The sequence below is a fragment of the Carettochelys insculpta genome, chromosome 18 (genome assembly GCF_033958435.1).
Source record: "Carettochelys insculpta isolate YL-2023 chromosome 18, ASM3395843v1, whole genome shotgun sequence".
Lineage (NCBI taxonomy): Eukaryota > Metazoa > Chordata > Testudines > Carettochelyidae > Carettochelys > Carettochelys insculpta.
In genome coordinates, this window is record NC_134154.1 from 12948578 (window position 1) to 12967567 (window position 18990).

Sequence of the window (18990 nt, forward strand, 5' to 3'; positions counted from 1 at the left end):
GGACTTTGAAGTAGATGGGATCCTTTCGAGAAGGAGCCCCGTCTAGACGAGCCAAGTGGTGGTGAGCCGCGTCAATTTTGAAGTGCCGTGGCTGCCCACATTCTAATGAGGCGCTGAATATGTATTTCAGTGCTTCATTAGTAAATTTCGAAATGGCCATTTGCATGGCCATTTCAACGTTTTTGGCTAGTGTACACATACCCACTCACTTTTAAGATTTTTTTTTTTGTCTTCAAATGCACCTTGCAACTGAATGTATGCAACAAAAGAGATTTTACTCTATGGGTGTGTCTACACTTGCATTCCTCTTTCAAAGAGGCATGCAAATGAAGTAAAGCGAAAATGTAAATTAGTTATGAATTTGTGTATTCATTTCCTCATTTGCATATTCTAATTTTAAAAGAGCTTCTTTCGAAGGAAGAAAGCCAGTATAGACGCTGCTCTTTCAAAAGTAAACCCCATCTTTGAAAGAATCCTTCTTCCCATTAAATAAAGGGAAGAAGGATTCTTTTGAAGATGGGTTTACTTTCAAAAGAGCAGTACCTACACTGGCTTTTTTCTTTTGAAAGAAGCTCTTTCAAAATTAGAACATGCAAATGAGGTGCTGAATATGGAAATTTATAACTAATTTGCATTTTCAATTTACTTCATTGGCCTGCCTCTTTCGAAAGAGGAATGCAAGTGTAGATCTATATGGGCACAAATCTTCAAAATAGCCATGCTAATGGCCATTTCGAAGATTACTAATGAGGCGCTGAATTGAATATTCAGTGCCTCATTAGCATTAGGACGCTTCCAGCCACGGCACTTCGAAAGCGCCGCTTTCAAAAGCGTGCAGCTGCACACGGCTACACAGGGGTCCTTTTCGAAAGGTGCGGGTCACTGATTGGAATAAGGGGATTTCGAAAGGTGAGGGTCACTGATTGGAATAAGGGGATTTCGAAAGGTGTGGGTCCTTTCGAAAAGGACCCTTGTGTAGCCACGCCATGCCGCGTGCTTTCAAAAGCGGCACTTTCGAAGTGCCACAGCCAGAAGCGCCCTAATTGCTAATGAGGCGCTGAATATTCAATTGAGCGCCTCATCAGTAATTTTCGAAATATAGCTATTTCGAAGATATGTGCCCGTGTAGACACAGCCTTCGTGTTAAATTTTTAGGCTTTTACACATGAGAATTTATACTCTTCACTCTCCTCTGCATTATAAAATAAAATATTTGTTCAAAAATCCGGTAGCCTTTTTTAACCCTACATACAAAAATAAAATGTTTTAGCAAAACCATAGTTTTATTTCCACATTATGTACTCTAAAATGTAATTTATAAATAAATTACAATGTTGTTTCAGCCCCTAAAATCTACCTTAACTCAACTGAACAGCAGCAGCCATATTCTTGCATCTCCAGCGTATCTTGTGCTGTAATTATATATGTGTGAATAATGTCAAAGTGTTAAATTAGATTGGTAATTGAAGTACTTTGGCCCAGATCCAGCAAAGCACTTCAGTGTGTGCTTAAAACCCATTCAAGTTGCCCTAAACCTTGTGCTTAAAAGTTGGATACACAATTTGTTCAATCAAGGCCGCAAAAGTCTTTAAGGACAAGGCAGGAGAGGTAATATCTTTTATTGGACCAGCTTCTTCCTCAGTGGTAAAACAAAAATGTCAGTTATAACTATGCTGTATTGATACTACTCCACGGCTACATCTACACTAGCCCCAAACTTCGAAATGGCCACGCAAATGGCCATTTCGAAGTTTACTTATGAAGCGCTGAAATGCATATTCAGTGCTTCATTAGCATGTGGGCGGCCGCGGCACTTTGAAATTGACGTGCCTCGCCGCCGCGCGGCTCGTCCTGACGGGGCTCCTTTTCGAAAGGACCCCACCTACTTCGAAGTCCCCTTATTCCCATCAGCTCATGGGAATAAGGGGACTTCGAAGTAGGTGGGGTCCTTTCGAAAAGGAGCCCCGTCTGGATGAGCCGCACGGCGGCGAGGCGCGTCAATTTCAAAGTGCCGCGGCCGCCCGCATGCTAATCAAGCACTGAATATGCATTTCAGCGTTTCATTAGTAAACTTGAAAATGGCCATTTGAGTGGCCATTTCGAAGTTTGGGGCTAGTATAGACACGGCCCATGAGATACAGTCCTTTCTCCTATTAGCATAAATTGCCTTTTATTGCACTTTGTACTGACAAACTAGAATTTCTTACACCACTTTATGTACTCTAGACAAATGTACACACAACTTTCAGTTCTACCTTAGTGTTCAAGATTTGATGAAATCTTCAAAACGAGTCAAACTTCAAGAAAATATGCAGTAAGCTATGTAATCACAAACCATTCCCTTCTCTCCAACAAAACCACGCCCATTCATAACACATTAATCTCCGGTGCATCTCTAGGCCTCTTAATTAATCATACACAGAGCCTACATCTACACTCGAGCGTTCACACAGAAAAACGAGGCAGAACACCTTTCTCAACAGAATCTGTCAACAAAAAAGCCATGTGGATACTCCAGGTCTCCCTCTATTGACAGATTTGGCTTCTGGGTCACCAGGCAGCCCTGTCTTCTGTGCTTCCAATTGGACACTCTGTCAAGAGAGGGCCAGGCAATCTGGCCACTCTCCATTGACAGGGCGGATCATTTTTTTGATCCACTTTTGTGTGTGGCTGCATTCTGTCAATAGGGCTATGTCTACACGAGCACAAATCTTTGAAATGGCCATGCAAATGCCCATTTTGAAGATTACTAACAAGGCGCTGAAATGCATATTCGGTGCCTCATTAGCATACCACCGACCGCGGCTCTTCAAAATTGCTGCTTTTCACTGCAGCGCAGCTCATCCAAACGGGAGTCTTTTTCAAAAGGACCTAACCAACCTCGAAATCCCTTTATTCCTCTCAGCAGATAGGACAGGGGGATTTCAAAGTTGGCAGGGTCCTTTCGAAAAGGACCCCTGTCTGGATGAGTGCCACACATCAGCGAAAAGCAGCAATGTTGAAGAGCTGCAGCCGGCAGCATGCTAATGAGGCACTGAATATGTATTTCAGTGCCTCATTAGTAATCTTCAAAATGGCCATTTGCATGGCCATTTTGAACATTTGTGCTAGTGTAGGCACAGCCTAGCAGTTTTGTTGGAATCCAACAGTGACTTCTGTCAACAGATCGCTGTAGTGTAGACATAGCCAATGAGTACAAATAAGCTAAGCCTGCCCCACTTATGCAGTGCGAGCAGCCATAATTTTTGCGTGGTTTAAATTCTGGTTCCAGTGGGAATAATCCTACAGTAGGGGTATTAATGGTGGAAAAATGGCACACAACTGCCTGAACATTGGCTGAGGTTAGTGTAGCTCCAGCCCAAGCAGTTAGTTGTTTCCTCTGTAAGGGAACAGCACAGACTTGCCGAGCACTTTAGTAGCACTCTCCTGGAAATTCCGTCAGACTCCTTTAGAACTGTTTATCTGGTTTCTGCTCATTACTACTAATCTCTCCTGGTTTCCAATCAGACAATCAGTAGCCCAGTAAATCCACTGCACAGTCCCAAAGCCTAGATGTTCATGGAAACTAGCAAAAGAGATTTCAGCTGGAATTTCCAGTAACATACTTATGCCTGATCTCCATTCCAAACGGCTAAATGTAGTGCCTTGCATGTTGAATAGTAACAGAGAGAGGAAGCCGTGCTAGTCTATACACTATCAAAACAAAAAGCAGTCAAGAAGCACTTTAAAAGACTAGCAAAATAGTTTATTAGGTGAGCTTTCGTGGGACAGACCCACTTCTGAAGACTAGTGTATAGACCAGCACAGCTTCCTCTCTGTTACTATACTTATGTCTGGCGGCACATAATTAATAATTCTGCCCAGCTAAGCAAAAGTACAGGTCAGTTAGCCAAAACAAGATTCTTTCAGCCTCAAGCACACTGGGCACTCTGCCCCCCGAAACCTCAAAAATACCACATGCAATTTTCAATTAAATTCCACACAAAAAAGGAAAACCTATCTCTCCGTACTTTAACAAAATATTACTGCTTAGCAAAATGGGAGCCATTTTCTTCAAGTGAGTGCAGCTGACTTATCCTTTTAGCCTCACCCTCACCGGTGTTATTTAACACAGGGGTGAGCAAAGTGTGGGGCGGGCCTCCTCGAAGGGGAATGAAATTTCGTAAGGGCTGCTGGGTCTTGGGTTCATTCACCTCACTAAAAATGTTGAAATATGTCGCTGATTTTATATATGTGTATTCACATTGATAGGCCAATTAATAAAGTTTCTACATTCTACAAACTTATTTTCTTACATGTGCCAAAAGGAGATTTTTTTTCACATGAACATAATCAAAATTTCCATCGGTCTGAATTACATTAGACAGGTTGTGAGTGGGGGAACCTGCTAATTGTAGGGGCAAAAAGTGAGGCCCAAAGTAAAAAGTTTGCTCACCCCTACTTTACACATCCCTCTTTTGAATGGTGCATAGAACATGACACTTTTGCTACCTCCTTGTTCATGACACTTTGAGAAACCAAAAACTCTAATAAGGCAAAAGAACCCTAAGTTCTTTTTTGAAGTCTCACATCTGACAATGATTGATAAACTGAGTAGACTTTGAATTCAATTTACAGGCTGAAATAACAAATGGTATAATTTAATAATTTAGACAATCTAAACACATATGACCCCTGGCAATATAGCATATGGAATTACACAGGCATTCTTGGGTTGGACATGATCCAGTAATAGTAGACCAAAAATTATATCCTAAATGGACATCAGATTTTTATTACTAATAGAAAGACGAACAGAATTTGTAACTTCTGAACAACCTCCACTTTTCACTTCTTTCTGCTCTTTAAGCATGTTAAAATAATCCAGACTAAATCACAAATTACATTTAACCATCTATAACTTCACCCATGCAAGTTTAGAAAACACCTTCTGGCTACGGTTACACAATAGCTCTCTGTTGAGAGAAGTCACTGAAAGAAGAGATTTCCCAACACAACTTCTGTCAGAGTGTGGCCACACAGGCTGGCTGTGTCTACACTTGCATTCCTCTTTCGAAAGAGGTATGCAAATGAGGCATAATGTGCATATGTGGCACCTCATTTTCATATTCTAATTTCAAAAGAGCTTCTTTTGAAAGAAGAAAGCCAGTGTAAATGCTGCTCTTTCGAAAGTAAACCTCATCTTTGAAAGAATCCTTCTTCACTTTTTTGATATAAGAATATGTAAATGAGGTGCCAGATATGCAAATCTGGACCTCTTTTGCATTTCTGAGATTCCTCATTTGCATACCTCTTTTGAAAGAGGAATGCAAGTGTAGACACAGCTGCTATGTCTACACTAGAAGAATCTGTCGACAGAAATTACTGTCGATAAAGAAATCTTGACAGAACCTCTGTCAAGATTGCATCTACACACAGCTTGCTCTATCGACAGAGAACTGCCAGACTGCACTGCCCTCTGGTGCCAGAAAGCAGAATGGCAGCTCTGCAAAGAGGGCTGCCTGGCAACCAGAAGCCCTGTCTGTTGACAGAAGTGTCTAAACTGCACTTTTATCGACAGTACTCTATCCAGAGATTGTTATGCCTCAAATTTTTGAGGGCTAATACTGTCAAGGAAAATGCAGAGTTTTGCCAAGACTTTGTCGACAGACTGTTTTAAGCGTGTAGGTGCTCCCTGGGTTATGTCGACGAAGGCCCCTTATGTCGACAAAACTCTCTAGTGTAGACCCAGCCACACAAAAGCCAACTAGAAGACTGCTCTCTCTGCCGACAGAGTGGCTGGAAGCACAGCAGACAGGCCTGCCCATTACTCTGGATGCCCTGTCTGTCAAGAGAAGTCCCCCCAGAGCATCCATACAGCTTTTTTGTCGACAGAATCTGTCAACAGCAGTGTTATGCCTCATGGCTGAGAGGTGAAAGTGTTGAATTTTGTCGAAAAACTGTTGACAAAACACATTTTGCGCATGGACATTCCACCACTTTTGTTGGGCTATGTCTACACTAGACCCAAACTTCGAAATGGCCATGTAAATGGCCATTTTGAAGTTTACTAATGAAGTGCTGAAATACATATTCAGCGCCTCATTAGCATGCGGGTGGCCGAGACACTTCAAAATTGACACGGCTCACCGCCACGCGGCTTGTCCCGACGGGGCTCCTTTTCGAAAGGACCCCACCTACTTCGAAGTCCCCTTATTCCTATGAGCAGATGGGAATAGGGGGACTTCAAAGTAGGCGGGGTTCTTTCGAAAAGGAGACCTGTTGGGATGAGCTGCATCAATTTCAAAGTGCCGCAGCCGCCTGCATGCTAATGAGGTGCTGAATATGTATTTCAGCGCTTCATTAGTAAACTTCAAAATGGCCATTTACATGGCCATTTTGAAGTCTGGGGCTAGTGTAGACATGGCCTTGGAGTTTTGTCGGCAGAACTAGTATAACCGTAGCCACTGTATTTGTTAGTGATCAGAATCAGCTTTTTGATTATATATTCAAAAGATAATTAATTATTCCAGGAGAATCCACTAACAGTCTACTCAGTTCTTGAAATTTAAGGACCTGACTTTTTTTTTTAAATTGTGCCTGCATATTATGTGTGTTTTATTTTCAATAATCATTAGTATGATCATGAAAACATCAGGTAAGTTCATAAACAAACGGCCAGTTATATATGTATTTACATAAACAGTTATCCAGATTGAATAGAATAATTTTGTATAAGTAAGTGCTGCCTGGCATTTAAAAATCCTACTTTCTTGTTTGATATTCCTCTTTTACCCTCCTATATCATACTTTTTTCAAAAACATACCTTTTAAATACTCATTTTACCATTAACTTTTAAGAACTATATCTCCTTACCTTCCCCTGCATCATCTTCCCTCTCCCATATCTGATTTAAACTAACGTGAATCTTTTGTCTATAAAATATATACTGTAGGGTAACATTGTATAACTAATAGAAGAGTTACTGTTCAAAGTAAAATTTTAATATAAAACTACTTTTGAATGACCTTGAACGCTCTAATCCAAGAAGGATTACTTCAAGAAAACACATTGTCATCAATTATGATAGCATAAAATTCCAAAATAAAAAATAATGAAAACATACTGCTGTCTTGGTAATGAAAATAATTACTTAAGTATTAAACTTCAACTAACTTAATTGTTCTGTATCAAACTGCAACCTGTATAGCTACAAAACATATGTTAATAAAAATCTTAAATTAGTATGAGAATGTTCTAAAATTATATATTTGATTACATGCAAAAAACAGTTCAGATAAAGTTATTCAAATTGCAAAATCAAGTGCTGTAAAGTTAGGAAATGCCAGAACTACTGAGACTCATTTATTCTTAATTCTAATTTACCCCTTGAGTGTCTACAAAGAATGCAGCAAGAATCAAAGGAGAAAATAGTATGTGACCACATCAGATGATCACAGTGTTTCCTTCTGGCCATACAATCTATTAAATAATATAATTAAATATTATCATATGCATAAGGTGACAGAATTAAGGTTACATCTGCCTGTTTTTCCTAATTTTCAAGTTAATGACTTTGTAACCTAAATCTATATTAAAGCAAAAATTATTGATGTGCAATTTCTTAGGTGCTTTTTATTTTTAAAGGGAAGAAAAAAAGTTTTAAAAATAGGGCAAGGTGGAGGTAAATCAAGTGTAACTCTAACCAAAGACAGGCAGACTCAAACCTGAAGACTCTAGTCCTTAGTGCATGAGCCTCTACAGTCTGAATTAACACACAGCTGGTACTCAGCTAAGGCTGGAGAGAGACAAATTCCAGAGAGAAAGAATGAGTCTCAAGTGCCAGTACATGGGCCAATGAATGACACCCACCAGGTGAGTGTATTACAAAAGCACATCCCTACCATGAATCCCCAGCATGGTTTCAAGCCTGTACCAAGAATATGACAACACAGCTTGAACTGCAAGACTGACTATGGTAGAGGACATCAGGAAGAAACAGGCATTCTGATGGTGTGGGTGGGCTGCTGGCATCATAGTCCTGAGGGTGGCTAAGGGAAGCCCAGTCCTCTTTCCTCTGCCTGCTCCAGATCATATAGGCTGCTGAGCAATGTTCCCTCTAATTTTTGACAACTATGTGCAGAATAAATTTTGTTGTGTACAACAAGGCAAGAACAGATGCGCATCACCAGTAGAAATACACGCTACTAGCTGTGGGAGCTCTGCTAATCAGCTGGGCAGCATCGGAGGGTCAATCTATATTTGCCAGCCGATCGACCATGTTGGGGTTGATCTTCTGGAGTTTGATTCTGTCACGCGTGTTAAGAAGCGGCAAAATTGATCTCTCGGGGCTCAGTCGTTGACTCTGGTACTCCACGCTTTTGCATGGAGTACGGGACGTCAGTGTGAGCCTGAAGAGCCCTGATGTACGCAGGGTAAGAAAGTTGATTCTGATACATCGATTCTAGCTACACTAATGGTGTGGCTAGAACTACGTATCAGAAATCGACTTTCTACCATAGTGTAGCTGTACCCTGAATATCTCCTGGGTAGCCACCCAAGTGCACAGTTTACAGGGAACACTGCTGCTGAGAGTCCATGAACAAACTGTGTGCTGCCATGGTGATCTGGCTCTTCGGAACGTCTGTGTTCACTTATTCTGAAATACTGCTAAATTGGAACCAAGAGAGGGAGGAAATTGTGATTAATAGGGTTCCTCTTTTGACAAGTGTGATTTGTCAAAGTTCAGAACCCCGGGGATGGTCTAGTTGGAAGCAGAATAGATGGAGTCTGGTATTTTCTTAAATGCAATTTCCTTTATTTACAAAGGATGTATGAAGTCCTGTGTCTGAACACCGAAAGAATCAAATAGCTGGAAACAGCATCATCACCAAAACCACCCTTTTCAGCCTGTAGCCTTGATCCAAAACTCTCACCCAAGTTTCTTCCAGGGTCAGCCACCCTGCTTTCAGCTACTCCTTCAGGTGTGTGCTTGCCCTTTTTCATCTTTTCTAGTTTCTCTCGTTCTGCTTTCCAAACTGTGACTCAATGCACCCTTGTATTCACCTAATATGCAACCTTAAGCACAGTCCTTTTGTCTTATGTGGGAGTTTATACTTACTCTTATGTTAACTGAAACGTCAATCTGCATCTATCTATCTATCTCGATCCCTTAATAAGGTTTTACCCAGTACATAAGTATAATTTATAACTAGCCAAACCTGATCAGAATTTCCTGGGACAAGGCACATCTCCAGCACCAGAGTTTTAGTTTCTGCTGGATTTAAAAACCCAGCTGAGAACAAGAGGTATCAGCATTTCTTTTAAAAATGCCACAAAAATCTTAATGGAAAGCATCAGACAACTTGAAATATGGAGTTTGCTACCAGCTCTCCTTATAATGACTATAAAAATAAGTGTCTGTTCAGTTATAGATGCAACATTATGTGCTAAATTCCTTAAATAGCAACTGAAATTCAAAACTGTTAATTTAACTTTTGATATTTAACTGCACATCTCTTAAAATCTTTAATGACAACCTCTAGTTCACCTCTCTGCCTGCCTTAACGAAACTTTTGGCTTCAATCTAATTTTCTTAATACACTATGCCTCCACCTTCCCAACACCCGTCCTTCAACCACTAGTTGCTGTATCTGTCCTTAACTCAGGCCTCCCATTTAACAGCACTGAGGTACATTTGTCCCTACTTTAAACCTATGAAATTCAATCATATTGTACCTGTAACGACTTCTACCCTCCAGCTAACAACAGTGATGAATTTGGCCCACTGGCTTGAACTGTTGCTACCTTGTAGTTGCCTCTACAGCAATTTGTGTGTTTAATACTCCCTCAACCCCACAAGCACAGAACAAGATATGGTTGATACATAAGTGCGACAGAGAGTTGTTTTGTTCCGTAATGACTAGAGTGTTAACTTTACTCCAATATAAGGCACTGTATTCAATTTTCAAGGTGGTGTGCACCCCGAGGGCTCTTCTGTAGTCTTCACTCCTTATCTTACTGAACTCTAGTTATTCAATTAGAAAGCTATTTGCAGTCCCCTGCCTAAAATTACCTTAAAGGCAGCACTCACCAGAGCCCATCAGTAACACAGGCACCATTATCAAAAGGAAATGTACCCATATAACTGAGGGCAGAATTTGGGGAAAACTCATTTTGAAGCTTGTGGGAGGCATGACGCAACCAATAAAATGGAACCTTTAATGCACTCTACCTCTGCATATGCCTATGCAAATCCCAGACTGGGCACAGCCTCACATATGCAACAAAAACAGAATTAATCCCTTTATTGCTGACTACTGTTGTTCTCAAAGACTCCAATCTCCCTGGCCCTTCAGTTCTTACTGTTTCTTTGACATGTGCATATACTTTAACTCCCACGAGTTCCCACTCTCTTGTTCAACTCAAGAGAAGAACCAATGAGGCTGAAGAACTAACACAAAATAAAGGTAGACTACATTAGGGAAGCTCCTATATAAAACCTAACTCTGCCATGAAGCCTCTAGGGGTTCCATGATAGACCTAAGCTTGGATGAAGGAGGAGGGTTGGTCAGATGACTGATGATGTGCTGACCGTTAAACAACAATGCGAATGAAATCTGACTCTAGTACAACTAAATTATAAAAATGCTGTCTCAAATGTCACCTGGATACACAAGGTCCACAACACCAACTGAGAGATCAGGGTTGGGTTGAGAAGTTGTCTACCAAAAGAAAATTGCAACTAGCATGATATAAATTGGAACTTAACTGTCCAATCACTGTGGGCAACTGGAAAATTAGAGCCACTTCGGAAGAAGATGGAGAGATGCTGAGGCAATATACTTGGACTGGCGGAGATGCACTGGACGGCATCGCAAGAGATGTGTGGTTACAAAGACATTTGATCAGGGAATGAAAGCATGAGGCAGGAGTCGGATTCCTTCTTAATAAAATACTTAGAGCAGGTATGAGTGCAAGAATGATGGTAGTGAGATTCGAGGCAAAACCATTCAACATCTCAGGTCATTCAGATGTATACACCCATGTCAGACAGCATGGAGGAAGAGATTGAGCTATTCTATAAAGATTTGACAAAGACACAGGAGGAAATAACGAAGACAGATGTGTTGATCATCAGAGGAGATTGGAACGTGAAGGTTGGAACAGATAACACAGATTAAGAGAGAGTCATGGGAATGTTTGGATACAGAGAAGGAAACAAATGAGGTGAGAAACTACTTGAGTTTGCTACGGAGCATGTAACATGAGATTCCAACAAAAGGACTATAGGAAGTGGACATGGCGATCGAATGACAGGAATTCCAAGAACACGATAGATGATTTTGATAAGAAGAAGATTGGTAACATCAGTACAACAGTGCTGAACTTTCCAAGGAGCAGATACAGACTTGGACCACAGTGTAGTGATTGCAAACATGAAGCTAAAACTCAAGAGAGAATGTAAGACACAGTTTAAGAAGGGAAGAAATGTGGCAAGGCAAGGCGAGGAAGAAGTAGGGAATGCATGCAGAGCAGCGCTGGAAGAGAAGATTAGGAACGAGGCCACAAAGAAAGACCCAGATAGAAGAGTCGAAGGGATAGCCATGGCGATAGAAGAGGCAACTGAGCACAGTCCAGAAGCAAAGAAGATCAGTAAGAAGTGGATTACGCAGGAGACACTGAAGGTGGTCCAAGAGCCTCATTAGTTTAGAATGAGCAGAGGTATGAGACAAGGAGATCTGATATCACCAAGCATCTTCATCATGCATCTAAAGAGAGTGATGAACAAGATCAAAGAAGAGGTAGAAGGGTATCTGTGCATGGGAAAAGAATTAACGTGAGCTTTGCGGGTGATACAGTTATCATTCAGGAAGATGAGGAGAAGCTAGAGAAAATGGTGCAGGTGCTAAACAAGAAAGGGAAGCAGTATGGACTGATTAGGAACATTGATAAAAAAACAATGGTATTTGGAGATGAGGAAATAGGAAGAAAGATCAATGCATATGGGACTGAACTAGAGAATATAGAGAAGTTCACATATCTGGGGAGCAGCATAACGTATGATCTAGACTGTAAGAAGGAAATAGTGGCTAGAATAGCAAAAGCAAGAGTGAGTTTGAAGGTGATAGATAAGATCTGTAAAAGCAAAGCAATTAGCTTAGGAATGAAGCTGAGCGTCTTGAAAACGTGTGTTCAGCAGCATGTTATACATATGTGATGAATGTGATAACAAAAGATTTGAAGAGAAGGATACTGACATTTGAAAGGAGTTGTTATAGACAGATCCTGAGAATAGGATGGATGCAGAAGGTCACCAACAAGGAATTATATCTAAAGATGCAACCAAAAAAGAACCTCCTGCAGAAAGTTATACAAAGGAAGTTACAGCCATTCGGGCATATCTGCAGAATGAATAATGAAGGAAAAATCGAGACCCTGGTATTCAGCATAATGGATGGTTCGAATAGGAGTAGCAGGCCCCACACAGAACAGATATATGATATAATAGATTGGTGCAGAGCCAGTTTACAGAAACTAAGCCACTCCACATTGGACAGGGAAAGAGGGAAGGAAATAGTGAGAGAGGCATCAGACACCAATGGGCTCTGAGCCCATGGTGGTTGACGATGATGATGATATATAAAACCTAGTAATTCACACACATAATCTGGCAGCCTCACCCCACTTACCAGCAAAAACTTTAACAGCACAGCTGTAGAGAAGTCTCGTGTTACTAAGACTTCTTTACATGTCTTCATATCCTAATATGCCAGAAGAATCACAAATAATGAAAACTAAACTACATTTGTTGAAATAAGGAGACTGAAGTACATTTTATGATAAAAAGTCCTTGATAATTTTATGCCTCAGCTCACTTAACTCTCTGTTCACTTACTAACTCTCATACTTAGTGTAAATTATCAGGGCTCTGCTGTGTTATCAAGACCTGTGGTAATTTGTGTCAGGTTTTCTTTTAAATGCCCACCAGAAGTTTTATTCTGGGTATAGGACAGTTTCAACCCCCCAGTCTCATCTCAGACTTGGATAACATGTTCATTAAAAATTTAAATTTGGTGTCAGTTTAAGTCCAAGAAAAGACTCTTTATATTGATGTACTGACAACATTTTAAAACTATAATAAATTATTTGGGAAGTAAAATAGCAGCACATAATGCAAGGACCATAAAACTGGCTCTGGTAACAGCATAGGCACTATACAACTGGGGATCATGAATAACACCAAGCTTACCATATGAGCATGCTGTCAGGCATCAAAGCCACACTTATAATAAAATACTTAGGCTGTAACTTAAGTACAACAGCAAAGCAGCAGAAATGTAGCACTTTAAAGACTAACAATCATTTATTCGGTGATGAGCTTTTGTGGGACAGACCCATTTATCAGGCAAATGGGTCTGTCCCACAAAAGCTCATCACTGAATAAAGCATTTTGTTAGTCTCTGAAGTGCTACATTTCTTCTGCTTGGTTTTGTTGAAGTACAAACAAACACGGCTACCTCTCTGTTAAGTACAATAGGTCTACTATACCATCTGACAGTGTGACCTCCATGGCAAAGTTAGGAAATCACCACGCAGGCACACAAGCCAATTTTTGAAGCCGGTCACTGTAGGCAGAATTCTGTCAATCTAGATAATATAGCGAGAGCTCTTACGTAAAATACCGTTAGAAGTACATTCCCTCATTTTTTAAAGACAACTTTATTTCCACAAGTTTTCATTTGAAGAAAAAACATTCTCTTTGCACTGAAAAAATATATGTCATGTGTTGAAAGAAATCAAGAGAATTCGGAAGGCTGGTGGGGGGTGGATATATAACTTGACAAATTCTACCACTTGTACAAAATTATATAGGTTTGTTAAATTAAATGTACCATGTTAACAAGACTAACTTAGCGCTCACAGTGAACACTGGTATTTTACTCAACTATAATCTTTGTCACAGGAGACTATTTTTTAAAGCTCCAGGTTTTATTTTAAATCTTTTACATTGGCAAATGTCACTCATGCTTCCAGAGTAGCCATAAGATCACAGGGTCTCAAATCTGCAAGCTACTGAGCACTGAGCACCACTTGCAGAGGAGGAATTAAAGGAAAAGCATGTCTTGCAGAAGTCTCAGGATCTACCCAGGGTAGTACTGGCTGATGTTGCTGTTGGTCCTATTTCCCCCTCGCCAAACCTCAAATAAAAGTAATTCTTACTGAAACCATGCAGTGAAGATTTTATTTTGTTTACACTTTGGTCATAAATGTTACATTTTCAAGATAATGCAGTGGCTGAATATAAGCAATGTCTTCCAAATTTATAGATTTTATGAAAGAGAAAACCAGTTAATTGTCCTATCAGCTATGCAGTTAATGTTATTAGCCAGGCTAGTTAAGAGAAAGTATTACACTTTGAGAAGCAACTTTCAATACTGCCTCATAGTATATTTAGCTTTCTATTTAGCTCTGGAGAACGTGTTTACAGCAAGAAAGCAGACACTTCCCTAACCAAACTGACCTATCCCCATAGATCACTGGAAGACCACACTGGAGACAATAGGAAAAACTGCTTCACAAAACAAAACCTAAGGGGCTTTCAGTTTAAATCCCATTTATGGTAAAAATCTTGATAATAAAACATATAAATGTAAGATTATCACTATGTTTCAAAGCAAATTAGAAATATAAACTGACATACAAACTACTGAATATACCACATCCCTCTAACCTCCCGTTGAATTAGAGCCTTTTTAGCAGGGTGTTGGGTTTCCACAAATCAACAGCAAACAACAGCAAAAAGTAAAGCCACGGGTTTACTGTGCTGGTTAGACCTCAGCTGGAATATTGTGTCCAGTTCTGGGCACCCCAATTCAAGAAAGATGTGGAGAAATTAGAGAAGGTCCAGAGAAGAGCAACTAGAATGATAAAAGGTCTGGAGAACATGACTTATGAAGAAAGGCTGAAAGAATTGGGCTTGTTTAGCTTGGAAAAAAGAAGATTGAGGGGGGACATGATAGCGGTTTTCAGATATCTTAAAGGGTGTCATAAGGAGGAGGGAGAAAACTTGTTCTTCTTGGCCTCTGAGGAGAGAACAAGAGGCAATGGACTTAAACTGCAGCAAGGGAAGTTTAGGTTGGACATTAGGAAAAAGTTCCTAACTGTCAGGGTGGTCAAGTACTGGAATAAGTTGCCAAGGGAGGTTGTGGAATCTCCCTCACTGGAGATATTTAAGAACAGATTAGATAGATGTCTATCAGGGATGGTGTAGATAGTGGTCGGTCCTGCCGTCGGGGCAGGGGACTGGACTCGATGGCCTCTCGAGGCCCCTTCCGGTCCTAGTGTTCTATGATTCTAGGTTAGGATAGGAGAACATATGTTGCTGTCAGGCTAACAGAATACATTAGTTTCACACTGAATTCAGTAATTTCAACAAGCTTAATATATATTAATTACACAAGTTAAAACAAGAAATAATAAACTATGTATTTATCATTTTATAGTTGTGTGAAGTCATGCTAGAAGTCAGTGTCATGGCCAGGAATAGAATCTGACCCTCTGGACAATTCATCCTGTACTTCAGCCACCAGGTATTGCCTAAACAATTCATAAGCTGAAGTAGTTTTAATTTAAAGCTGTGACAGCTAGCAGTATAAACTAATGTGCTGAAAGCATAAGCAATCTGCTTCCTTGCAGGTGGATTCCAATGCTAGTTTATGGCTAGTTTCCAGGCAAGAATGTTGCAGAAAGGTATGGGAGAGTAGGAGTGCTCCTGTGGACCTTATCCTGACGACCAGAAGGATGTGCTTCAAGGCTACGTCTACATGTGCACGCTACATCGAAATAGCTTATTTCGATGTAGCGACATCGTAATAAGCTATTTCGATGAATAGTGTCTACATGTCCTTCAGGGCTGGCAACGTCGACGTTCAACGTCGATGTTGGGCAGCACCACGTCGAAATAGGCGCTGCGAGAGAACGTCTACACGCCAAAGTAGCACACATCGAAATAAGGGTGCCAGGCACAGCTGCAGACAGGGTCACAGGGTGGACTCAACAGCAAGCCGCTCCCTTAAAGGGCCCCTCCCAGACACACTTGCACTAAACAGCACAAGATACACAGAGCCAACAACTAGTTGCAGACCCTGTGCATGCAGCATGGATCCCCAGCTGCAGCAGCAGCAGCCAGAAGCCCTGGGCTAAGGGCTGCTGCACACGGTGACCATAGAGCCCCACAGGGGCTGGAGAGAGAGCGTCTCTCAACCCCTCAGCTGATGGCCGCCATGGAGGACCCCGCTATTTTGATGTTGCGGGACGCGGATCGTCTACACATTCCCTACTTCGACGTTGAACGTCGAAGTAGGGCACTATTCCCATCCCCTCATGGGGTTAGCGACTTCGACGTCTCGCCACCTAACGTCGAAGTTAACTTCGAAATAGCGCCTAACACATGTAGCCGTGACGGGTGCTATTTCAAAGTTGGTGCCGCTACTTCGAAGTAGCGTGCACATGTAGACGCAGCTCAACTGTGTCAGCTCAGTCAAGGTAGCTTAATGCAACTGAAAAGTTTCTCTAAGGCTATGTCTACACTATGAAATAAAGTCAAATTTATTAAAGTAGACTTTGTAACACTGAGTTTTATAAAGTAGAAATTGAGTGCTTGCACCTCCCCAAAGTCAACATGGTGCATCCACACCAAATCACCAAAGTTTGACTTTGTGCATTGTGGGAACTTATCCCCCAGTTCCCTCAGACCTACTGCATTCTGGGTTTTTTTGCTGGTGCTCCATGGGAAAAAATGCCCTGCAAGTGGTTGTGGGTGTGTGATGTCATCTTCCCATACTGCATTGCCCTCTTTCTCCTCCCTTTGAAAACAAATGGCCATTTTTTAGAAGTCCCTTTCCCCAGTTAAATTGTTTGAGTCATCCACATTATGGACTTTTTAACCAAATGTATCCTGAGAGCACCCCCTGTCATCTTCCCAGACTGCATTGCCCTGATCCCCCTCCCATTGAAAGCAAATGGTCATTTTACAGAAAGCAAGAAAGAAAAATAGTGAATCCAAGAGGAAAGAAAACCGTGAAGGAACCATGTCACCAGGTTTCTCAACTAGCTTTCCCCCAGTGAAAGAACATCAAACAATGAAAGAATCTGGATCCATGTGAATAGGGAAAGACTTAATATTATCCCCAGAGAAGGAAAGTAGGGCATCCCAAGGGAAGTACAGCCAAAGAGGTGGGCTTCAGAAGCTGAAGTACTCTTCAAACATGTGCTCTGCGTGCACACAGCTGACTCTGCCATGTCAACAGGTACCTCAGTTTTCCCCCTCGTGAAAGAACACCTTTCACAGGGCAGGGAACTTTCAATCCCACTTTCCTTCCAATAATAGAGAATTAAAACCAGACCACATGCAGAATGGTAGGGCGGGAATCATGGCAACAGTGTTTCCCTGGTAAAAATGCAGCAAGCAGACCCCTGCTGAGACTGTGGCTCCCCCGAGCCACACGTTTTGGGAAGGGAGAGTAGTGTAGTAGTGTACATTGCCCTCTGTTGGGCCAGTCTGCCCCACATTTGTGTGCCTAGGTGATAGAGGCAGCTGCAAAAATAGGAGCAGTCGGGGACCAGTCCCCCAACATAACCAGGGCCCAGCTAAGGCTCCTCTTGACAGGGTTTAAGCACCTGATTTCTTATTAGGCAGGGGGGTCAGCCCAGAAAATTTACACTTCCCTCTGTGGGGCCTGCATTCCCCCCCGCCATTTTGTGTGTCTACGCGGGGGGGGGGGGCAGCTGCGAAAACAGGAGCAGCTGGGGGTTGGCCCCCCGAACATAAACAAGGACCAACCAAGGCTCCTGATGATATGGTGCAGTCATCTAGTTTCTTATAAGTCATATCCCTGGAGTGTGTTGCCTTACAGGGGCCAGCCAGCCCCAAAAATCTTTGCCACGGGGGGAACCAGCCCCTCCCGCACTGGGGGAGCCCTGGAAAATGTGAAGCACAGAAGCCTTCACGCCACGCAGGTCAGGACATGCTGTTGTCTGGAAGCATGGTCCACCCTGCACAGCAGGCACATGGTGTGGTGTGGCTGGGGCTAGCCTACCAGCCATATGGTGCCCGTGGGGGAGCGAGTTACCCCGTACAAATATGCAATGCAGAAAAGAAGTTTCTCAGCCTCTCTTTCAAGCAGAACTCCCACAGCATGCGCTCGGCGCACACCCAAATTCGAATGCACATGAGCAATCACTCCAAGAAGAATTCCTACTTCCTGCATGCCTGGAGAGCAGGGAAGGTGTAAGCGGACAGAAGGTACACCTGTAGGGCATTGTGGGATACCTGTGGGACACCTCTGGAGGCCAATAAAATCAATTTAAAGTAGTTCTATTTCCTCACTTACATTAATATGACCTTTTAAATTTGAACTTGGCATTATGCCATCTCACAAGGTCCACGTAAGAATGTTGAACTTAGCACTCCCTAAAATTGACCTAATGGTATTTCCAGTGAAGACAGTGACATTGTAAAATTGAGCTGCCTTAAAGCCAGCTTTGTGCTGTAGTGTAGACATAGTCTAAGATACAAGCTAACACGTATGAAGCCATGTTAGCCATAATTCAGCACATTAGGGAGCCTTGGCTAAAACAGCTTCTTATGTCTTAATGGGGCTTTTTAACAGGGTTAAACAAATTCCATAATACTGACGCAACGGAAACATACCCTTTTTGCCCGAAGAGCCATATCTTTAAGGATAGGGGTAGCTAATACAGTCTCTTCCCCATTATTCAGAGTCATCTCTAGCTCAGAAATATGTGTATAAGTGCTCCCAAATCAGTTTCTACCTCAGAGCAGCTTAAAGTGATTGCACTAATAATTTTGCCCATACCACCCCTTCATTTCAAAATACACAGATAGCGCTACAAGTTCTTTTTGCTAACTTTGCTAACTCTGGAAGTGCCTAAGGTTTTATTTTTTAATTGAATTACCACTGGACATTAAAACAGACTCAGTATTC

The 18990-nt window shown here is 41.7% G+C and overlaps 2 protein-coding genes across 9 annotated transcripts in view; one reads left to right on the forward strand and one right to left on the reverse strand.

Annotated features, from left to right (window-relative positions):
• LOC142022828 (uncharacterized) overlaps positions 1-11688 on the forward strand; it is a 77378-nt gene extending 65690 nt beyond the window's left edge. Inside the window, 1 exon segment of the mRNA XM_075013047.1 lies at positions 11378-11688. Coding sequence (XP_074869148.1) covers positions 11378-11688 — 311 coding nt within the window.
• The window catches only part of ARVCF (ARVCF delta catenin family member), a 529785-nt gene that overhangs the window by 422187 nt on the left and 88608 nt on the right, over positions 1-18990 (reverse strand). The window lies entirely within an intron of this gene.